This window comes from Struthio camelus, chromosome 23 (assembly GCF_040807025.1).
Source record: "Struthio camelus isolate bStrCam1 chromosome 23, bStrCam1.hap1, whole genome shotgun sequence".
Taxonomy (NCBI): domain Eukaryota; kingdom Metazoa; phylum Chordata; class Aves; order Struthioniformes; family Struthionidae; genus Struthio; species Struthio camelus.
This window is the reverse complement of record NC_090964.1, coordinates 8,602,098-8,626,036: the sequence shown is the minus strand read 5'-3', so window position 1 is coordinate 8,626,036 and position 23,939 is coordinate 8,602,098. Positions and strand designations below refer to the sequence as shown.

The 23,939-nt window shown below is 50.4% G+C and overlaps 2 protein-coding genes across 2 annotated transcripts; one reads left to right on the top strand and one right to left on the bottom strand.

Annotated features, from left to right (window-relative positions):
- Positions 1-2,463: 2,463 nt before the first annotated feature.
- On the top strand, positions 2,464-4,445 carry MARCKSL1 (MARCKS like 1). The gene is made up of 2 exons (XM_068917195.1): positions 2,464-2,693; positions 3,081-4,445. The coding sequence occupies exons 1-2, from the start codon at positions 2,598-2,600 to the stop codon at positions 3,702-3,704; spliced, it is 720 nt and encodes a 239-aa protein (XP_068773296.1). The 5' UTR covers positions 2,464-2,597; the 3' UTR covers positions 3,705-4,445.
- A 2,046-nt stretch (positions 4,446-6,491) lies between these two features.
- On the bottom strand, positions 6,492-23,833 carry HDAC1 (histone deacetylase 1). Its single transcript, XM_068917194.1, has 14 exons — positions 23,680-23,833; positions 18,305-18,417; positions 17,737-17,854; positions 14,619-14,693; positions 13,228-13,366; positions 12,425-12,566; positions 11,383-11,475; positions 10,971-11,079; positions 10,653-10,793; positions 10,068-10,176; positions 9,832-9,962; positions 8,924-9,070; positions 8,611-8,659; positions 6,492-8,187 (listed from the first exon to the last, which is right to left on the bottom strand). The coding sequence occupies exons 1-14, from the start codon at positions 23,726-23,728 to the stop codon at positions 8,160-8,162; spliced, it is 1,443 nt and encodes a 480-aa protein (XP_068773295.1). The 5' UTR covers positions 23,729-23,833; the 3' UTR covers positions 6,492-8,159.
- Positions 23,834-23,939: the final 106 nt, after the last annotated feature.

The window sequence follows — 23,939 nt, the reverse complement described above, 5'->3', positions numbered from 1 at the left end:
TGCGGTGGCAGGGGAGCAGCGGGGTGTAAAGCACTTTCTCCCCTCCGGCCAGACGAGGAAGAGCCTGGGCCTCGCGGGGGGGGGGGGGTGCAGATGGGGCCGCCTGCCTCCGCGGCCCTGCCGAGCCGGCGCTGCCCGAGCACCGCGCCGGCCCCGGCCCGACGTCCCCTCGCGAACGAACAAGCCCTGTCTCTGCCCCGGGCCCAGCCAACCCGTTCACGGAGCGAAACGCCTTTGCAGCAAGCGGCCGCGGAGGGGCCGCGTCCGGCAGCGCTGCTGCCCTGGTGCCCGCTCGCGCCCCTTGCAGACGCCCCGCGCGCCAGGACCGTCCCCGGCGCGCAGGAGATGGGCCCGCGGCGCGAGGCAGGGTGCACAGCAGCGCGCCCAGGAGAAGAGCAGCCCGTGCGGGGTCCCAGCCCCGCACCGCGGGCTCGTCCTCCCGGCAGCCGCAGGGGGAACGCGCAGAGCAAGCTCGCCCCGGCCCCGGCCCCGCGCGCTTTAGCTCCCTAAATGCAGCAGGGAAGAGTTGCACACAGGTTTCACCGACGTTTTTCCTTATCCGCCCTGCTGCCAGCCCCGCTCCTCCTTCTGCACACCCGCACTTCCAGCCTGTCCTCCGTCCGCCAAGCGACGGGCGCTTGCACGCTTCCACGTGGGAGAAGCACGCGGCACCAGAGGGGCCGGCAGCGCGGCGTCGCTCACAGCGGGGCACGGGGCCGAGGTCCCCCGCGCCGCTGCCGCAAACCTGCCCCGGCTGAGCCCCCTCGCAGCTCGCCACACCCGTGGGAGGAGGACGGCGGGGTGCTCGCGGCAGCGCTGGCTCTCGCCACGTTCGCGTCTCTTACCGCGGTCTGGGAGCGGGAGGACGGGACCGTCCGGGGCCGCTGGGCAGCTCCGCGACGCGACGGCCTTGGCCGCCCGTGCGCTGGGTGCGGGCCGAGCTGGGCGGGCGGCCGGGAAGCGCGCGGGCTCCGGTCCTCGCTCCGGGAAGGCGGCGAGCACCAGCAAACTCCCCGCTCCGCAGAGAAACGGCGGGACGACACCAATCTCTGCGGACGGACGGCAACGCGCCCGGCGAGCTGGGAAGAGACGCCCAGCCCCAACGCGGCAGCGGGCCGGGCCGGCGTGCGCGGGGCGAGCGCCAGGACTCTGCATCCCGCCCGGTTTGGCCCCCCGGCAGGTAACTGGGTCAGGCTGGAGCCGCTCGCTTAAGACCACGAACGGCCCACAGTGGCTTTGTGGACCAGGGCGGTGGAGTGGCCTGGACCGCTCCTCGGCCAGAGCGAGGAAGCGCCTCGCAGCGCTCGGGACCGCGGTTTGGAGCCTGGTCAATCCTCCGCGGCTCGTTCACGGCCCTGAGGGCCGCTTGGGCCACTCCGGATTTTACATATGGATTAAGGAGCGGGCGGGCAAGCAAGGAGCCCCAGCGCAGCCATTCAAAGGGCTTTATCAACTGACAGCCAAAAGTCAATAAGGAAGATGCCGCCTGTTTTAATTAACACAGAAATTTCGCTCTAACGGGGGTGAGATGATGTGTGTCGGGGGGGGGGGGAGGGAGGCCAGAGACAAAACATGACCTTGTTGGCGAAGCGCTCACAGCGGCGCATTGTTTTCCCCGCGGAGACGCTGGCCTTGATCCTGCACGTAGCTCGCGGCGCGCAGCTGGCCCCGCCGGAGCGCCTGCCCGTTCGGCGGGAGCGGGGCGCCCACCCGGCAGCTTTCCGAGGGGCGCCGGGGCTGGCGGCCCGTCTTGGCGGGAGCCTGGCCCGCTGCAGGCCGGGGGCTGGCGAGGAAAGGCCGCCGCTTGGGGCGGCGCGAACGGGCCTCGCTGGCGGGAGCCGGCGGCCCCGGCTGGGCACGTCGCTCGACGCCCCGGAGCGCGAGGCCTGCGGCGGCCGCCCGCTCCGCGCCGCGGCGGCCTCGGGGCGGGGGGCACAGGGAAGCTGCAGGCTCCTCTCCAGCGTTTGCACCCGTTTGGTTTGAGCCCTGTTTCCCTTTCGGCCGTGCTCTCCCTTTCCGGGACCCCAGGGAGAAGGAGCCGGGGTGGGGTGGGGGGGGAACGCAGCGGTCGGGCCGGCACCCGGAGGAGCGCAGCCAAGGGCCGGGCACAACCCCTGCCGCCACCGGCCAGCCGGAGCGGGACCTTCGTGGCGGTGGCAGGGCTGGGGCGAGCGGCACCACGGGCCCTTTTGGAGGCGGCGGGGGGGGGGGTGATGGGTTTAGGGGGAGCTGCACCCCGAGGGAGGGGGGTGGGCAGGGCCGGGGGAGCTGCAGCCCAGGGGGGCGACGAGGTTAGGGCAGCTGCCCCCCGAGGGAGGGGGGTGGCAGGACCGGGGGAGCCGCCCCCGCTGCCCTTCCCCATCGCCGCCCGGGGCCGGGGGGGGGGGGGGAAGCGCTGCCGGCAGAAAGCCCCGTGCCCGACGGGGCGGCAGCAGCGGCGGCCCCCGCCCCCGGGGCGGGCTCGACGGCGGCCCGCCCCCGCCCCTCGCCTTATTACCGGGGCGGCGGGGGGCTCTGCCCACTGCCTCTCGGCGCCGCTCGCCCGCCGAGCCCAGCGCCGCGGCGGGGCTGCCCGCTCCGCGCCGACGTGCCGCACCATGGGCAGCCAGGGCTCCAAGGCGGCCAAGGCCGAGGTGAGCGCCCAGCCGGCCGGGCCCGCCGCCGCCGCCGAGCCCGCCAAGGCCAACGGGCAGGTAGGTCCCGGCCCCCCCCCCCCCCCCGCCACCACCGGGGCGGACAAAGGCTGCGGCCGCCCGACGGGGAGGGCGGCGCAGCGCGGCCGCGCACCGGGCCCCCCCCCCCCCTTTCCCGGAGCCGCTCCCCCGGCGGCCGGTACCGGGGGGGGGGGGGGGGGGGAGCCGTCGGCGGAGCCCCGGCCGCCGCCCCGCCCCAGCCCCGGCCGCGGAGCGCGGGCGCCGCCCGGTGGCAGCGCAGCTCGTTCCCCCCGCCCGGTGCGAGCCTCCCCCCCCCCCCCCCGCTCGCTGCAGAAGAGGGAGGGGGGTGGTGGGGTGCTTTGGGGGACGGGGGAAGGTTGGACCGGGGCTCCAGCGGCACCTAACGCGGTGGTCCGCTCCCCGCAGGAGAACGGGCACGTGAAGCTCAACGGGGACATGACGCCCAAGGTGGGCGTCGAGGCTGCGCCCCTGAACGGCAACGGCTCCGCTGAAGCCCTCGAGGAGGAGAGCAAGGGCGAGGCGGGCGGCGGGGACGCCATCGAGCCCGCCCCGGCCGCCGAAGGCGGGGAGGCTAAGCCCGAAGGCGCTGCGGCCCCCAAAGACACCCCCAAGAAGAAGAAGAAGTTCTCGTTCAAGAAGTCCTTCAAACTGAGCGGGATCTCGTTTAGAAAGAACAAGAAAGAAGCCGGGGACTCCTCGGTGTCCTCTCCCACGGAGGACGAAGGCAAGGCAGACGCCAAGGGAGAGGAGAACCCCGCTTGCTCCACGAGTGACACGGAGCCGACGGCTCCTCCCCAGGAAGAGAAAGCGGAGGAGAAGGGCAGCGCAGGGGAGAGCGGTACTGCTGCTGATGCTCAGCAGGAAGCTGAGCCCAAGAGGGAGGATGCAGAAGCAGGGGAAACCAAGGAGGAAGAGAAGCAGCAGCCAGGGGAAAGCCAGGGGGATACAGCCAAACCAGAGGAGCCCTCAAAACCTGCAGGGCCTGAGCCTACAACATCTCCTGCAGCAGCTGAGCAGAAGGAAGAGTAGAGCCCACTTGGCATTGTCCTAACTTGAGACTCTTATGCCATCCTCTTCATCCCAGTAACACCACGGACTCGCTGCCTTGCCCACACACCTTCCGTATTCAATGTAGAACTGACAAACACTCTCTAAAATTGACCCCTGAATTATTTCTTCCCCTCTCCTGTTAGGAAACTGGTCTGGATTCCCACCACCATCACCGCAACTTGGAGTAGTTTTACCTGAATCCTTTAAAACTGTGGAGGAAGACTATCCTGGACATAACTGGAATTTACAGTTTGATAAGAACCCAGATTTGTACATCATGCTCTGGTCTCTCTGCTGGCCTCCTGACTGTTCCCACTATCTTGCAAGCAGCCTTTGAAGCCCAGCAAGCCAGTGACTGTTCAATGGATTCTTTTTCTCAGTTCACATTCCTGGTTCTGACTTCATTTAAAGTATTTTGTGCTTTTTATAGAAATCAATGGTTTAAAAGCTAATCTGGTTAGTTTTTTATAATGTCTTACTATTGGCTTAAAACCATAAGGCTTGTAAGTCCGCTGTGTTTAATTCTGCTTCTAAGGGATAACTTTTGGGGTGTGGGGGTAGAGGGAGGGGGTGTGCCAGCTGTATAATGTGAAGCAATGTTGTTTTCTCTGTAAATAATTTTTTAATGGCCAAAACACTTGATTTGCAATTTTCTAACTTCTAAAAAAGCTGTATGGGTTTTATTGTAACATTTGAAAGGAATAAATGGTGACCCCTTTATGGGTGAGCTTGAGTCCTTCTTGTCCCGGATGCCAAACAAGGGCCAGGGAAGATGGCAGTTGCTGATTTAGTTCACCAGCTGCTGCATTTAATCACTCTAGCCCTAGCTCTGCTAGCAGTTAATTGACTTGCAGCAGATGTAGAGCTACAGCCACAAAGGACTTTCTCACACAAGCCTGTTGTCACTACCTCGAGATCACTGTTCATCTAGCTGCTCTGGACCTCTGCTTCCTTAAAGGTCTAACCAAACTTCTCCTGGGGCGAGGGAGGGGAGCCCATACTTTACTCGACCCAGCCCAGGTAGCCCACCGTAGGAAGTTTCTCAGCCTAGGGTTTTTTTTTGTTGTTGTTGTTTTTTAAATGCATAGTTCCTTTAGGAAAAGCCTCAGCCTAAAATCTGTTGCTCTCTCCTAAAGAGAGGTCCCAGAGCATAAGAACTATGCTATTTACATCCTTCTAAGCACAGGGAGGGAAGAGTCCCTTTCCATGGAAAAAAGGAAGGCAAAGCAGGTGCCTCTATCAGCTCTACTGTGAGCTCTACCAGGATACAGGCCAACTAGGCATAAAACAGAGGGCACTACCCAACTGCAGCAGAGCTCAGAGCATGAAGGTTATAGCCTCTTTCAGTTGGTGGCCTACTTCTGATTCCCTGATCAATCAGCCTCTGCTGTTTCAGCTGGCAAAGAGGAGTCCAAAGAAAAGCGAGGACCACCATTGGCACCATGCCTGGTAAGCTAGGGGCTGGTACAGGGAAGATAAATGCTCTTCTGTAGCCCCGAGGTAGATGGAAGCAGCCTGAATCTTAGTTTTACGCAGCACATCCTATCAAATGGTGCAAAACTAAAGCAAGGGACCTGCTCCCGCATTCAGTAGGGCACAAATCCCTATTAGTTGAGGGGCCAAACCCAGTCTTTTAAATAGAGGCAGTGCGGTCCGCACAGCATTTCTAAGCTTGCAAGATTGCTCTGCGTGTCATGCTAGATGCAGCTGCAGTGTGCTCCAGCTGAGACACCGGGCTCAACGCATCTGCCAGGGTGAGCAGTACTTGCTAGCACCCAGCCTCCCGGCAGCCATTTTAAGAAACACTGAAACAGAGAGAAGGACGACTGCAGTGGCACACAGGCAGGGGTGAACTTGAATTGTATGGTTATTTCTGTCGAAAGAAAAGAGGATTTTGATTGTCTGCTATAGGAAGGAAGATAACTAAGTATAGTGGAGTATTATTACAGCAATGGAAGTCAACTGTGCCACTCAAAGCTTTTCTTTAACTACAGAAACAGCAGATTTGGCTTATGAACCTGCAATCTGCATTCCAGCTATGTGATCTGCACTCAGTTCTAAGCAAAGCAAAAATTAACCCGCTCCTAATTTCATTAAAGAAACTTTTTCACCAGATAAAAGATACCAGATAAAAAGCACTTCAGTTCATCCAAAAAATGCTCCCTTCCCATAACTAATTATTCCCTTTCCAGATTAACATTGCTTTCAGAACAAGAGTCATCTGCATGAAGTACTAAACTCTGAACAAACCACAAACCCCGTTAGCATCAGCAACGCTGCTGGATGTGAACCCAGATGTACTTTAGGGAAGAGACCAAAGAATCACCCAGTGATCCTTCGTGAAAGAGGTGTGAGCACCCAAAACCGATGGTATTTCCACTTACCTTTCCTGGAGAGAGGAGTCACGAGGAGAATTTCAAGGCTATTTTATAAAGTGGAGAAAAAAAAAAGTCTACAAAAGGAACTAAAGCAAGCTTTTACATGTAGCACACAGTATGTTCCACATAAAATGCTATAGGCTCCGATAGATCAATTTCAGCCTTCATATCTAGCCCCCTTCTTGAAAGGGGGGGGGGGGAGAATAATCATGCCTCACCTTTCTCTGCAAAGCCTTATTTCAGCTGTCTTTTTTTTTTTTGTTGGAATCTACACATCACGATCAAGACCAAGCTACTGCACCATTTTCCAGCAATGACTGAAAACAGAACTCCCACTCTAACCTAGTGTTTCCTCTCAGCAGAAAGCAGCACAAACTCACGCCAACCATAGAAATGTACCAGTTTTATTACAAAGATTCTCAAAATTCAAAATAAAAGCATCTTTAGAAAACCACAATATATTTTCCCCCCAGACACAAAGATACACTGATCTCTCTCGCTTCACATACAAACACTGAAGAGCAGGAGTGACATGTCACTCAGATTCAAAGAGACTAAAAAACTCACGGTGGAAAAGGGGAAAAAAGTATTTAAAAAAATAAAACATTTAAAAAATAACCTGTGTTAAGTTAGCAGCATTATTTAGAGTCGAAACCATCAGCAGCGCTCCGTGGGAGGTACAGATCCTCTTGTGGACAGAGGAATCCCCCTGAGAAAGGAGAGCAGCGAGTCAAAACCGCCTGCAAAACTTCTGCAAAGCTGGAGCTCAGCAAAGCACTTCACAGAAAGCTCATCTAACGATCAGCTGTAAAAAGGGAGATGCAAGAAAAAGGCCAGTCCTGGTCACAAAAGACCTTTGGGGGTGAGATAATGTGTGGGAGTAGGAAGAGGAGTAGCTATAAAAATGTACAGAGCCCCATCTGCTGTTTCCTTGTAAAGATAACAGCTCAGACTGCAGATAAAAAGGTTCTCCACGTTTACTGGCCTTGACAGCAAGAGAGAGAAAAGGTTCGATTTGAAAACATTTGTACTTCACTTCAGAGAATTTTGCAGTGAGTGACACACATCGACAAGAGGTTTCAGCTGGGCTCTGTTCAGTCTGGTCTTTAGATGACTTGGGAATTTCTGCAGTGGTTTCAGCCTAGGACACAGATCAGTACTGAGAAAGCACATTACAGCACGCGTAGCCGAGGGCAGAACAAGCAGGGAAAGCGAAGCCAGAGGCCAAATGGGCAGTAACTCACTTCTCTCCTCCCCCAAAGAGGGGCGTTGGTATAGGGAAAAAAAAAGTATAAAAATTTCATCCCTTCTCTTATTTGAGATGCATAATGCTGCCACACTAACTGGATCTGCAAGACTGCGGAAAACGTTAACAACCACATTAGGGCGATTTTCATTTTGTGTTTTCCAGATCTGCACCTGGAGGGCTCTTGGGCTGATTCACTAAAGCACTTTTGAAATGTGCTTTTAAGCTGCTTCATCTCTTTCCACAAGTTTGCTGCAGGGAGGTAGCCAACTCTATTCAAGAACTGCACTATTTGACCCTGAGAAGCGGCACCAGCTTGCAGTTACTTGCCATGGTGGAATCAGACTGAAGACCAAAGGAATAGTCAGTCTCTCACAGGCTTCATTTGGGAACTCATATCTCCCACCAAACAAATAAAAACATTTCATGGCCATCTTTCCACCTAACCTGAAACGCAGATACTACTTCTACTTAAATTATTCTTTTTCAAGGGCGGTTATTTCAGAGGAGAAAGTAAAGAAAGGAAGTGATTTTTTAAAGACACACCAAGGAGGCAGTGGAAGGCAAGAGTGAAACTTCCCAGTCACCAATTCTGGGCAGTGCAGGTCTGTCTACTCCGCAGAATCCTCCCTATCTGCTCCCAGCGGAGTGCAGCAAGGAATAATTTACAGTTCTCAAGTCATTTATATATTTATATAGAAATATATACAGAAACATATATAAAATATAAATCCTGTGGAATGGGAGGCAACCAGAGAAGCTAACCTATGATAACTACGCACTGACAGGTATTGTCCAGCTGCAGCCATCTTAGGCAGATTTAGTCTCTTCCTTCACCCTGTGAAAGCAAGCAGTGAAGAGTTTGCTTTAGACAAACAACTCGGTCTGTGGAAAGCTTTAACAACAGGCTAGAGCCACAACATAAAGAATGCTGCTTAGATGGCCTGTCCTAAACACACTTACCACGCTCCGATGTCAAGCTGCATCTAAAACTTGCATGTCGCTGACATGCAAAATGGTACTGAATGAATGCCCAGCATTTTTAAGCCCTTTTCATTGAGGGCTCTTGCAGTGCTTTCAGTTATGGCGTTCTGCGCGTGCAAACTCCTTCCTGTCACAAGCCCATGACAAAGCCACCCAGACTACCATGTCTCGCCTCCAAACCCCACAAGTTATGCAACATCCCAAAAGAGGCATAGGCAGATGCCTAAGGAAATACAAATGCAGCTATTTAACTGCCATGCCAGGATACAGGGCTCACCCTTTGGGTTCTGCTTTCTCCTCTTTTGCTTTTTCCTCTTCTTTCTCATCTAGAAAAGAAAAAAAGACACATAGTAGAGCAGTAGAAAAATAGCCTGCAGGGACATGGGACATGAAAATGGAGACAAGATATTAGACCAGAACTAACTTGTTAAGCCCAAATTAAAAAACAGAAAGCAGAGTTCCCCTCAGTCCTTCAGAAAGGATAAACGTCCCAAGCCATGAAAGAACAAGAGAGAGAGTCAAGGGTACACGCATGCCAGACAAAGTTCTACGAAGCTAGGAGGACTTCCAGTCCTCGCTCTCATGCTTACCTTTCTTCTCCTCTTCCTCCTTTTCCTCTTCTGTTTTCACCCGCTTAGCTTTCTTAAAGTTGGCAACATTTTTGCGCCCTCCTTCTCCTTCGTCTTCAGAGTCAGAGAATTCTTCGTCACAGGATATTCTCTTATCAGAATTGCGAACTGAGAATGAAGGGGACAAGCAGTTGTCTCAGCAGGTTTAGAAGCCAGGAGACAGCAAACACTAACTTCTCCGAGTACATCTGCACACCGGAATGAACTAAGCCTAAATAAACCACAATAAGGCCACAACAAAAACACTTTATCTTTCTAACTGCTTTATCTGTGGACTGATCGCTCTTGACTGCTTATGTCTAAGATCCAAGATCACATGTACAACTCGGATTAAGCACAGAGTGATGTTTAGACTTGACAGTGTAAGCAGGTTAACCAACCTCACACCGGGAAAGTCTGACTGCCAGGTCTAAAAGGCCATCAGCCAAACTAGATATAAACTAGCATTTTCACTGTGGAAGGCAACTTCTGGGATCAAACCTGCCAGTCTCCTGGAAAGTACTCTGTCATTGCATCTACATCACAGTAATTGTTTCAACCCTCACATTAAAGCCTAGGTTCTTCCATTATGGAAATTATCTAGCAAAAGTGCCATTTCTTCAAGGGAGAAGGAATCTACCAGCCCTGCAAGCAATGCTTAGCATCAGAGCTTGATCTTATAAAATCAATTACAAAGGTGATTCAAATTTAAGGACTCCAGAGTCAAGAGAAATCCATATCACATATCCTCCTCTCTTTAATAGAGTAACGCAGCTTAAAGCCTGTGCACTTCTCCAGCTTCCTGATCCTGTTCAGCTTTGGCACCCACAGGCTCTGAACAGCGTGTTTCCCAGCAAGGCAATGCAACCATGCCCAAGGCAAGCACATACTTGAAATGCGTTTCTCAGGATCTTCTTCCTCTTCATCTCCACTGTCTTCCTGAACAGCATCCTCAGGAATTGGCTGCATCTGGACGCCAGGAGCATGAGGCAGCATGCGCAAATTCTCAAAGAGACGTTGCCTAGATCCAGCCAAGAAAGGAACACCTCCATTAGCAAGGAGCCACCCACAGCTGTGAAGCCCCCAGCAGAAGATGCCACTCCTGCTGAGGGACGTAAACACTTACTTGATCTTCTCGAGATACTCATTTGTATTCTGGTTGGTCATGTTTGAGGGACTGATGTGGAGTTTGAAGTCTGGCCCAAAGTACTCAAAATAGTCGTTATATGGAAGCTCTGCAGAAAAGTCAAAACAGAGCAAATACCAAATTATCGCTGGACCAGTAGTGAAATACCACGCACATACCGCATACATAAAGACACAAGTACGTTACCCTAGAGGTAGGAGCGGAAGCTCTCATAGCCAAAACTCAGATCAAAACAGACAGCTTAGCAACAGCGAGGTCAAAGCTCACTTGGCAGTCAGACACTATCAGCATGCATGAAAGTTTTCAGTAGAAGGCCACCTCGTTTCAGTAAGACAGCAAGACTACTGGATACTTTTTGCTGCAGGTGAGAGCTACAGGACTAAAGTGTAAACAAGAACAGCTACTGCAAATCGCATTTTCCAAATACTCTTGCATAGTAATAATCAAGAGCTAGCGAAATATCTCAGGGTTGTTATACCTTCCACAGCAACATCATGCCCTGAGCTCCGTTACTAGACAGTCATTTTCTCTTACTCTTACTTCAAAGACTCCGGGGAGAATTACCGTTTGGAATTTCAGTGTCCAAAGCCACAGCAGTTTCGTAGGTCCAGCATCTCGCTACATTGCGGATTGTATAGCCACCTCCTCCCAGCATCAGCATAGGCAAATTAAAACTTTTTACAAACTCCACACACTTGGCATGACCTGTAGCAAAGGCGGTGGGAAAAGGTCATAGACTCACGGTATAAGGAAGAAAACTTTTCAATGCAATCTAACTATACTAGTTATGCCAGTTTAACATGGACACTCTACTCTACAGCTCTGGCTTCTCAAGATCACGGACCTGGCCTGGCTATTTTGGCGGCAACACCGTACTCTTACCTTTGATGGTTAGATTAAAACAACCCAGCCTGTCCCCTGACAGAGAATCCGATCCACACTGCAAGACAACTGCACTAGGCTGGAACGTCTCCATCACTTTAGATATCACCTAAACAAGAAACCCGTTGTTACACACTCTCCACAGGACAGTGTCACAATAACCCAGTAACGTCCATGTCACCAAGTGACATGAAGACGTCCCTAGTGTTCTCGCAGCTGTTGACTCTCCTATATTGATAACAGTGAGGCTCTTACAAATAGAAGTCTACAGATGACAGGCTGCAATTGTTATGCAGGAATACAGCCCCGAAGAATCTCATAACAGAGCACAATCTCCCCAAAGAGCGTCTCCCTGAGCCACCAAGACGACAAAGTATCACCCCATAAAGAATCACTCAGCAAAGACGCTTACCGGCTTGAATATTGCCTCATACGACTCATCATCAATTCCGTCCCGGAGGGGATAGTTGACAGCATAATACTTGCCTTTGCCTGCACCAATATCCTATTAGAGTGAAAGACAGGAGAGACCACAAGGTCAGCAAAGAACCAATTGCAGTACCCAAACCATCCATCAACTTGGGAAGGGAAGTCTGAGATTCCATCAGTGTTATCCAAATCTAAGCCTAGGCTCTCTGGGACAAATACCGTCTTGGCGTAAAAGGACAAGAGTCAGTTGACTCCAGCAGAGCCACAGTATAACCACAGCAACGTGGCGTAAGCGGGTGCATTTGGCCCTCGCTGTTCGACTCACTACCTGGACATTAAAAGCCTGAGAGTATTGTGGGATCACAGGTAGAAAAGGAAATGAAACAAGCCACTTGGCATTCAACTTACGCCACAATCATTTCCTCAACAGGTAATCACTCACAAGTGAAAGGCAAGAGAATTTAGATCAGGGGAATGTAATTCCATATTACACTAAAAAGGGCGTAAAACGAGTAAGGGACCTTTCACCCATGAGAATAGCATTCTGGCAACAGCAGAAGTCAAAGTGAACCACACCTGTATCTAACTTGAAAGAGTGCCACAGATAACACCACAGGATTCATTAACGCGCAGAACTGACTCATAGGAGGAAACGCCAACAAGATATACCAACACACACAAAAGCACTCCCTGATAAACATACACCAAAAAGCTCCTGTGACCACACTGAGTTTGCAAGTAGCTACAGGTGACCAAGATGCCATCTTCAGAGTCACTTTTCTGAGCATAATCCCACCAGAAGGCTGCCTATACACGATCACAGGAACAAAGCACCCTCTCCAGGAGTCAAGCCAGCTGCCTCCCATATACACATTTCCCCCTCAACAAAAGGATGCTATTTTGAGAGCATACATTTAAAGTAGGAAAACCCAAAAGAACAGTGATTTTAGTTAAATTAGTATGACAGCAAAGAGATGGAAGAAACCATATTCCAGGGAGCTCTTCTGCTAAGCCTGCATTCTCACCCTCAGGTCTCCTGTTCCTGGGAAGTATTCTCCGTACTTATGAAAGGACACGGTCATGACACGGTCTGTGGTATAAAAGGCTTCCTCCACGCCATCTCCATGGTGAATATCAATGTCAATATACAGCACTCTCTGATGATACCTAGGAGCAGAAGAAAGTCAAAATGCCGCATTTCTTCAGAGTAGAAACTGCCTTCACCAGCAGAGCAAATGGGAGGAGAGCAAAGAATTTGGTGCTAATCCCCAGGCTGCACAGCTACCAGCCAGCTGTCTCTCTGGAGTAAAAGCAAACGAGGTGCCAAGAACGGCCATATGCCTTGGTCAGCAGAGGAACAGAATCACTGAGTAAAACTAAGTGGCTTTTACTGCTGCAATTGATCTTTGAAGGCAGATTCAACTCAGTTTATTCAGATTCAATCAACAGACTCCGCGGTTCATGTTCAAGCCTCCCACTGAGGTTTGACTTGAGCAAAAAGCCATCAGGGTGGTAACCAGCAGACATCCTACAGCAGTGCCCCCTTTTTGTGAGGGGGAAGAACGGTCTAAGAGCAGTCAGACGATGCTCCAAACCTTTTGCCTACTGCACAATGCTACAAGTAAAGACACCCTTCTGGAGAGAGGGTACTCCAAAGAGTGCCCTCTTTTGGGATCCAAAGATCCCAAGCGACATCTGATTAAACCCTCCCCAGAAAACACACTGCTACAAAGGCAACAAAAGCAGCAAACTGGAAAAAAAAAATGCTAAAAACAGAGGAAATGCAGAAGAACAGACAAACAAAAGGGGTAAGTAGTACTGCACGTACTTTAGGAGCTCCAAGATAGCCAAAACAATGTCGTTGACATAACAAAAGCCAGAAGCCTCCGACTTCTTAGCATGATGAAGGCCTCCTGCCCAATTCACAGCAATATCCGTCTGTTGCTTGTTTAGCTTCACAGCACTGGCTGTAGGGAGAGAATTATAAAATGGTAGCACAAGGGCAAAGGACCCATGACAGAGACAGAGAGGCAAAACAGAGGTCCCTTATGATCACATGATTGCTTATGTGTGTTGGGGGGGGGTACTTAAAGCACAAACTCAAAGGTTTAAGCACCGGATGTCTCAACAAACTAACAAGAGGCAAGAGAAAAGACATTCAGCCTCCATTTTGCCTGCACAAACCTTTGACCACTTCCCACTTGTGCCTCAAAGCATAAAATCTGCAAAAACAAGCCTACAGCATTCTAGCTTGGATCGCAGCTGAGGGCAGTCCAGATTTCTCATTGTCCCAAACAAAAAACTAATGAAGAAGAGTTTTATCTAACATATATTTAGGCCCTCACAAAACATGCATTTAGACAAAGGCAGGTCTCCTCTTCCCCCAGTTTCCTCACAAACTTTCTGCAATTTTGCAAGTCTCCCAGGATCAAAAAAAAAAAAAAAGATATTTTCTGTGGAATCTACAGCCTTGGGACCAGAGACCATAACTATTTCAAAAAGTGCTGTAGTCAGTATTTGTATAACTGCTGAAGTGTGTTACAGGAAATACAGATTTCCAGACGTCATTGTGGGAGTAGCAGCCACAAAGCTTTAACCTCTATGCACAGTAATACAGTTCCGCAATATCGTGTCTTTCTGCAACAAAGTATCTGAAAATAGTGAAAGCATTTTAAATGTTCCAGCTTTCAGAGAGCTTACTGAAACCTTTCAAATCCTGCTTTGCCTCAGGTCCAGAGACAAGTGGCTTTTAACATAAAAGCAACAGGAAAAGCAGTTTTCCTTTCCACATTACACCAACTGGGAACAAGGTTGGGGTTTTTTTTTTCTTTTAATAAGGAAAATACCTTTTCTGTAAAGCTCACGTGGATTTTTTATTAAACCCTTGTTGTTGTTCTTGGGTGGTTTTGTTTGTTTGTTTTAAGCCTATCCCTTGCAATGCTGTAATATCATTCAGAAGGATTCGTTCATACATTCACTGAAGTAACTTGGACTAGTGAAGACAGGCTTAACAAATGTAGAGGGATCTGTCAATATGCAAAGCCTTCTCACACGAGAAGAAACATGGATCTAGTTTTTAAGAAGTCAGAAATAGGTTCACAGGAAATAGGTTCACATGTGTTCCCCACCACCACCACCAACAACAAATTTCTCTCCTGGACGGAAATACATGACATATCTGCTTAAGAGAAGAAAAGAACATATGACTTGTAAGCTTACCAACTGAGCCTCCAGCAGAGAGCTGACAAAATTCAAACAACCCATCAAATACAGGGCAGTCTTCCCCAACATTGACTTGAAAAGAATACAAAAGAGTTAGAGAAAACCACAAATAAATGGCAAAGCCTATACTACCAACCTGATTTAAGAAGCTGAGCAGATAAGCTATCAAACATTTTAAACAGACAAAACATCACACGCGTATAATAAAACGTTAATACAATCAACCTGGGATTTCCCAACGAGGCAAAAAGGTTGCTACTTTAAGGAAGATGCTCCTGACCTTCCTACACTTTGCGAGAAAACACAAAAGCAGGTTCCACGGGCTCTGGCGAGAGAGGCACGCCACCTACCGGAGCATGCTTCAAGGGGATCCAACAATCAGTCAGTCGTGTTGGAAAATGAGCGGGTGGAGAAGAGATGCTATCAATAAAAGCTGTGTCATACTGATACACATCCTTAGCAGTAACTTGAACGTCATTTGTTGAGACTGCACATTTACAGTATTTTGTTCTATTCCAGCAGCACATGCTGGTCAGCAGGGGCACGTGACAAACGGTGCAAAATGGGGGCCAGCACCCCTTGCTATCCCACGCGGATCACGAACAGAACCGGGCACGTCCCTGGAAGCTTACACCTCACAGGAGCAGTGCTGCCTAGCCCCCAGGCTCTGTGCTTCAGCCCCAGGGACAGGGCACTGCGCACGATGCTCCATGTCACCACTCCATCTCACCATGGTGAGCAGGAAAGGTCTTTGCTCCCGCTTCCTGCTGGAGCTGAGAAAGTAAATAGCGTCAGCACTGCTGGAGGAAAGCAGGGAGACAGTGGATAACAGTGTGTACTGAGGGAGGAACTCACAACACGTCTGTTCTTTTACACTTTGTATATTCCTTTTACTTCATATTGGACAGTCAACTTTCAAGCTCTCAGCAGTACTATCATTTTGGCCGGCCAAATTTCTACTGTAAATAGTTTCATGATTAAAAATAAAAACAGTAACAACAGACTTGTACTGAATCTAAGATTTGCTTTTATGAACAAAAAAATTTGTATTTTTGTAACAACATCTGTAGAATATATTCTTCCATGCTTAATGAGAAAGGAACAAATAGTACAGATCCTTGCAGCATGAGAAACTCCTCAGTGCATAGACTCCACAGAGACTGTATGGTGTGATAAAGGAATTTAAATGGTTTCAATTCTGGGCTGAGATCTCTGAAATGGACAGCACCCATCAGGAGACCCAGAAAGAAATAATTACTCCTGCCTTTCCAACTGTTTCAGCAGGGCACGGCAAGTGGCAGAGCTGGAATAATTAATTCAAAGGGGTGGTTGGAAGCTTTCCCTGTTAAGCGAGGAGAATTTAAGTCGCGAATTTCTGCATGCTTCTCATTACAACAAATTAAGTTCCTTGCCCTTCACCTTGCGCAGTAGTCTTCCCAAGGCCTCAGACAGAGAACAAGGCATTAGCAGAATAAAATTAAAGAGACTGCTCATTACCTTTACTGCCCTTCAGAACTTTGTGGGGAGCACTGACAGTATTTGAGGGCTTCCCTCTGCTATACCTGCAAAGATACCAGCTGCAACTCTGTGTAAACAGAAGTCAATTAGGCTTTTTCCCACCAGGCCATTCCAAGCGGCCGGGACTACAAGGGGAGGTAACCAGCAACAGGGGCCAATCATTTGGCTATAGGCATGAAGCTCTGGTACAAGATACGAGGCACAGATGCTCCTTCTTCCTTACACTGAGTGGTTGAGGAGCTTCGTATCTGAGAGTGACCAGACAGAGCCCAACATGGAAGGTGGAAACGTCCTTCCAGAAATCCCAGCACCTACTCTTTCCTCAAAAATAAAGCTAGAGTACCTAGCAGGCTACAGAGACCTGCCACCGTACTTGGGAATGGTGACATTGTCTCCTGTATTGCTAATCTCTGTTTTGAGTCTCCTGAGCTAGTTCCCTAGCTAGGCAGAGGCTACTACTTTGCAGGTCTTGTTGAGGAAAGATCGGTCTCCCGCGTGTTTATGATTAGTTTTCATATTCTGCCTCCTTCAGGTAAAAACATGTCCGTGAAAGTACAGTAGAGAAAATATTGACTACCAGAGAGAGCAGAGTGGGTGTTTGTGAGCCATATCAGCTTCAGGGGTAAACAGTTCAGTTTGTGCAAATATGTACTTTGGTACATTAAGGCATATTATTTTCTGTAGGAAATCTTTTGACATATATTACTCATGAACCACATTACACATGCCTCTTATGTGCTTGTGCTCAACTATCTTGTCCCTTTTGGCTTATACCAGATTTTCAAGTGCATCTGCTTTAGACTTGAGGCCCATAACTCTTCCAATTTGGAAATTACACTTCCTTCACATAAATGAACCCTGTGGGCTAACAACTGTCTTCTGCTCAAAGACTACAGTGTGCATGATCAAAATACTGTTTAAATGAACTTTGAGCCTTCCCCCCACATTTGTCTGTACTAGCTAGAAACCTAGTCTGCTGCCTAGCAATTGCCAAAGAGCATCAGCTCAGAGCTGCAAAGAGGCTGGAAAAAGGTTTCTGTAACAATAAAGTTGTAAAGAAAAGAGATTCTTAGCACTTTCATAGACTCAAGAGGTTACAACTAGAGATTAGCTCACAAAATTTACCATTCTAACACACTAACACAGACCAAGTGGGCAGCTATCACTATGCAATTCAAATCACCTGTATTTCCAAACCCTTCTCTGGGCCCTGAAAATCCTTCTGCATTACTGCAGATTTTGGACATAAACAAACACCCTCCTTAAGGGGAACAAAAAACAAAAAAAAAAAAAACGTGTACAACCCTTTCCCACCCCAATACCTTTTGGTTAAAGATAAGCAATGACACAAAATACATGCAGCGCATAAATGGAGTAGTTTGGACATCTCTGAGCCAGAAAGATAATTTAGAAGAGCTCCCATTAAAACACAAGGCCAAAAGAGATGGCTTGATTTGCCAAGTAAATTAAAAATAAATCAGGAGATATTCAACTTTCCTGGGCTTCTTCCAACTCTTTTTACCACAATCCTAAAGTAGACCCAGGAAGCAAGAATTTTACAATTGGCAGAAACTATACTACTACATGCAGAGCTTACATCTTTGCATCTGCTTGCTGTACTCAGACATGTTATCTGGCCGAATAGATCTCAAAAATTTAATGTAGTCATCACTGTGGTACTTGGTCATTTCTTCTGCGTTTGCCTTGTGAGGACGCTGCAAGGACAAGAAAACAAAAAAAAAGCAAGCTTATTTTAAAATATCTCTCTTCTCTCTCCCCAGTTCCTATCTCCAATCTCAGATTTACTCCCAGCAACAGCAGAAAACTCAAAACAGCAGCATTAAAGAAGAGAAATTGATTTTCAAATGAAAGAATTGCTGAAGATTGGAACTTTTTACATATCTAGACAGAGAAAATATTTAAGGTACAGGGAGAAAAGCAATTTTCCAGTTTCCAAAGCTTATCTGAAGCAAAGAACATCTCACTACGAAAAAGCAGAAAAAAGCAGAAACGTATCAACTCAGCTATTTCCCCCTTTCCCCCCACCTCTCTCCTTTGGCTTGTCAAGAGAGACCAGAAGAGTCTGAAGCATCAGAGTTAAAAACCTTACAGGTAAACTAAGACCTTTCCTACACGTTTTTCTTCATGACCAGCCCTGTACTTACATAAATCTCCATCTTCCTGTAGAGGCCATAGTTCAGCAGTAGGTTGTGGGTCATCCGGATCCTGTGGGGTTTCATTGGATGTCCCTGGCCATAATAGTAGTTTCCAACATCACCTAGGAGCAAAAAGGATTCAGTTACAGCAGGGAAAAATATGAATTCCTTCAAACAGAATCACAGCTGAGCCTCAAGAGCCACCATCAGTTCATCTGTCATTTTATCTGTCCTTCAGCAGTGCATCTCTTCACAGGGTCTTGCTTGCACACGTATCTCTGTAGATTCAGAAAACTTTATCCTAGACTCAAATGAGACAGACATTTTTAAAACAAGGCTTGGCCAAACAAGGGAGTGTTTAACATCGATTCTGAGAAAAGCAATCCAGGTACAGACAGTCTGAGCAACTAAAACGGTACTGTAAAAGTTGCAAGGAGGGAGCTTCAGCTTCCCCTGGGCAGGAGGAGCTTTGGGCACCACGTTTGTCTACCCTCACTCAACAAATGGCAATTCTCTAATACCCTCTTGAGATGGTTCTGGTCCATTTACGACATCTCACATTTACAGAGCATACAGGTTTCACTGGAGAAATTCAGCCACGCTCCGAGCAGAGACTTGCATGCCAAGACGCATGCAAGTTTAACCCCAGCTCAGACAGTGACTCATCCCACATACCAGGTATGTCAGTTTCCCACTATTTACTCAACAGAAATGGGATACAAAGTAGCTAATTCTCACACTAAGCAAAAACAATACAGCTGTAATTTTACAGCTCCAACTATTTTTGTCCTTTATCACTGCCTGAAATACTTCAGAAGAATCTCAGTCCCTATCAACTGTGCACCCATACAGGTGCACCCCAATAAGCTATTCTTTGGGCACCAGCGTTAATGAAGTCAGCTTCCTACAAACACGCCCCACAGGTAATCTCCGCATGTGGAGTCTCCTATGCCTAGTAAAAGCCAAGTTCATGCTGCAATCTCCCATGGTAGGAGCCATTTAACTTCCCCCCCCGCCAGGGTACTTATTTTCATGACATTCACAGAAATTTAATTTTTAGGTTTCTGCCCCATCTGATTCGCTTGAGAGATGCACAGGCTCAAGAGTTGCCACAAGCAGGAAACCCGCAGATAGCCACATACAGTAGTAATATCACGTAAGCCTAATTTTCTTGGGAAACGAAACTAAGAAGTTCATGTAGTTTTACAACTCTCAAACAGTTTAGGAAGCAAGAGACCCAATCCAGTCTGGCTGGTGACTCAGCTGGGAGTATTATTATTTCAATCTTAGTATTTCAAGACCATCAATCTTAACACTCAGGAGAAACTGCTACGTCCTCACAGTACACAGCTGAAACACTTCCTCCTGTGGATACGGCCTTATTTTCAGTCGCAGCAGACACAACGGTGCAAATCCCACACCCAAATGATTCTGTTGCCAGAGTTTAACTGCACATAGCACTATGGTGATATTCTTTGTCTACACAAATGTTTTTTACTGGGGCAACTATGCCTCTACTAAAACTGGGTTAAAATCAAGCTTTGGGGAGCTAGAGAGAGATGCCCAAAACCCTACCTAGAAAACACAAATAAGAAATCACAGAAAGCTTTGAGAAATTGTCATGTCTTCTTTACCTCGGGCTGTCAATGAAATGCCCCAGGCAAGCCCCAGCTTCCACAGTCTGTTTGGGTTCATTCCGCTAAATATAACGCACCAAACTCCCACAGAGCACCAGACGAGCCTGCAGCTTTTAGCAGCTTGCCTGCATGTTCAAGTCAGCGCAGATTAAGAATGTGTGAATTTAACAGATACCTCTTCCTGTTTGCTAGGGTTAAGTAAGTCCGTCCCCACACGGGGAGTTAACGAAGGAAAAGTTACTGTTCTTTAAGTTTGCACTCTAACTTAAGAGTTCCTAGAATTTCCATGGAGGACCCTTAAGATATCTGACTACTTTTTCCCCAGCTTCCACCTCCCATCTAGACTCTCCCCTGCACTCAGGCAGTTTCCTTCTCCATCCCAGGACACCTTCCTGCCACCCGAAATTTCTGCTCAAGGAACAGACCCACCCCGTATCCAGAACGGCCTCCCAGCTGCCCAGGGACCTTCCTTTTAGGAATTACTGCATTCGATTATTCCACCCTTTACCTCCCTGCATAAGAAAGAGATCATCGCAAGCCGGCCTCCTCCAACTGCAGATTATGCCTTCCTTGCACACTCTCAGCCTAGGACGCACAGTGGATGCTTGCCAGCCCCTCATAAAAGACCAGTGGAAACAAGGTACTAAAACTTTACCGCAGAGTAAATTAGTGAGGTCAGCTATAGACAAGAGTGTCTAATGCTAACCCCACATCGTTACCATGTAATAAAGACTGCAAGGATATCATCTCTTAGCATTTTAAGGCACGATGACTAGTTATTCTGTGTTTAAAACACCATCTTGCAACTCTAAAGGTTTTAGCTTGTTCACAAACTGACAAGTTTTCTTGGAGAAAACATTATATTCTAAGGACAAGGAGCAGTTTGGACATACAGTTTTCTTTCAACGCCCTGGCCACTTGCGCATGTACAGTATTCTGATACTTCCTGCAACTATTCTTCAAGTTTAAAGTCGGCATTTTAGGGCCCGCGGCACCAGTACCCCACTGTATTTTGATCTGCTGGGTATTGCATAGAGATCAGTTGTACGCAGCACTGGGAATGAAAAGGACGGTCCAGAAAAATCAGGCTCACTGTTTCACTGCACCGAGAGTCCTAATTCAGACTCTTCCTCGTCACACTCCCCTGGAGACTCTGGCTGAGTCAGAGACCTGGTGCAGCTATCATTACAGGTTAAAAATCTATCACTCAGATTTGCTTTTCTGAAAAAGCAAATGCCCTCGCTATATGCCCGACATATAAAGCAGTTTAAGCGAGCTCACTTTATGGCCTTAACGAACACTGAGCACATCCACTTACCACAGAAAAAAACCATGGAGAAGTAGTTTTTATTTGACTTCAGAGACTAAAAACCATGATGAAATAGAGGAGACTTGCACAATACCTTTCACATAGAGTGATCACAGACTACAGTAAAACTCAGCTCACCCACTACCGAAACACCAGTTCCCCCCTCCAAAGGGGGGGGGCAGTTGCGAACGTGCACAGAGACAAGGCAGCTGTGAACGTGCACAGACTCCCTCTGCTAAAGGAGAGGCAGCTGTGAACATGCACAGAGACAACGCAACTGTGATTTCTTTCACAGACTATAGGGGAAGAGTGAGGAAGCTACACAAGTTACCTTGGCTGAGATCTGGCCAGCTCTTATACCCTATTACTTTGCTACCCCAAATATATAGCCAAAAAGCAGTGTTTCCCTATCCTTGTAAAAGGAAAACAAAGCAAAGCAAAAACACAGTCTACAATCCAGCCAAGTTTAGAGCCAGAATTAAACAATACTCCTAGACACAGGAACTCCCTAGAAATAGCCATGCAATTGGTCTGGTTGCCAATGTCTTCATTTTTGTCCCTTGCTTGATAGTGATCCAAATGGAGCTTCAGGAGCGTCTGTTCTGCTTACCATGGCTCACGGAGGCTCTTAACCCTTTCCTCCCCCCCCCAGCATCTCCCTGAGTGCTCCCCATCCCCCCATAAACCTTCCTCAGTATCTTGGCATAGCTCCCAGAGCCTCTCTCAGCCCCTTGCCCTTCTCCCCCATCTTGGCCCCTTCAGAGCCTTTCCTATTTCCACCCCACCTCCAAGTTTTCCATTCCTCCCCAAGTTATTCCACCAACCTCCTCCAACTTTCCACCAGTGCTGCTCCCTATCTTTCCCTTGCCCCATATCCTTCCCTTCCACCCTCCAGTGTTTCCCCATATCCCTCTCATGAACCCCACTCCCTTGGAGGCTCCCTACTGCTCCCTACCCCCCTGCCATGCACCCTACATCCCTTGCAGGCTCCCCAGCACTCCCTACACCCCTGCCACGCTTTCCACATCCTTCCTGTGACCCTCAGTCTTCCCCAACCCTTCTCCTGCCTTCCACTCTCCCCTGCGCCTCCCCTCACTGCAGTTCCCCATACATCCTACCCCGATCCATGCCTTAACCCCTGCGCCCCATCCCCTAGTGAAGTCCCCATCCCTTATATGTCTCTCAGTGTCCCCCACCACCCCACCCACGCCCCAGTGCAGCCTCCAGCTCCCTAAGTCCCCCCATTATCCATCCCCCTAGTACAACTCCCAGCCCCCCATGTCCCCACTACCCATTCTCCACAACCCTCATGCCTCCATTACCCATCTCTCTATTCCCCACTGCAGCCCCCAGGGCTACCATTACCCATCCCCCACTGCAGTCTCCTATGCCCCACCTCCCCCAGGGCCCCCATTACCCATCCCCCACTGCAGCTCCCAGCCCCCCACGGCCCCCAGGGGCCCCATTACTCATCCCCCACTGCAGTCCCCTATGCCCCACCTCCCCCAGGGCCCCCATTACCCATCCCCCACTGCAACTCCCAGCCCCCCACGGCCCCCCACAGCCCCCATTACCCATCCCCCACTGCAGCCCCCAGGCCCCTACGACCCCCCACAGCCCCCATTGCCCATCCCCCACTGCAGCTCCCAGCCCCCCACGGCCCCCAGGGGCCCCATTACCCATCCCCCACTGCAGCCCCCAGGCCCCTACGACCCCCCACAGCCCCCATTGCCCATCCCCCACTGCAGCTCCCAGCCCCCCACGGCCCCCCACAGCCCCCATTACCCATCCCCCACTGCAGCTCCCAGCCCCCCACGGCCCCCAGGGGCCCCATTACTCATCCCCCACTGCAGTCCCCTATGCCCCACCTCCCCCAGGGCCCCCATTACCCATCCCCCACTGCAACTCCCAGCCCCCCACGGCCCCCCACAGCCCCCATTACCCATCCCCCACTGCAGCCCCCAGGCCCCTACGACCCCCCACAGCCCCCATTGCCCATCCCCCACTGCAGCTCCCAGCCCCCCACGGCCCCCCACAGCCCCCATTACCCATCCCCCACTGCAACTCCCAGCCCCCCACGGCCCCCCACAGCCCCCATTACCCATCCCCCACTGCAGCCCCCAGGCCCCCACAGCCCCCATTACCCATCCCCCACTGCAACTCCCAGCCCCCCACGGCCCCCCACAGCTCCCATTACCCATCCCCCACTGCAGCCCCCAGGCCCCCACGGCCTCCATTGCCCATCCCCCACTGCAGCCCCCAGGTCCCCCATTCTCCCCAATTCAGCCCCCCAAGTCCCCAGTACCCCATTACCCCCTCCCCCGCGCCACCTCCCCTCCCCCCCCCCCGACGGCCCGTCAGGCTTCCGCCCGCCGCCGCCCCCCCCCGGCGCGGCGCTGCCCCGCAGCGGCCCCCGGAGGCGCCCCGCAGCCCCTCACCGTCGTAGTAATAACAGACTTTCCGCTTGGTCCCCTGCGTGAGCGCCATTTTCCTGCCTCCCGACAGCGACAGACCCTACCGCCGCGCAACCGAACCCGCCCCGGGGCCAGTCGCCCCACCGCCTCCCCGTGCCCCCGCCCCCGCTGGGCAGCCCGCCAATCGGGGAGGGGCTTCCTGCCCCCTATCTCCAGCCGACCAATAGAAAGTCCCGGCGGCGAGTGAGAGCGGGCGCGGGGGAGCTAGCAGGCTAGGTCGAGCG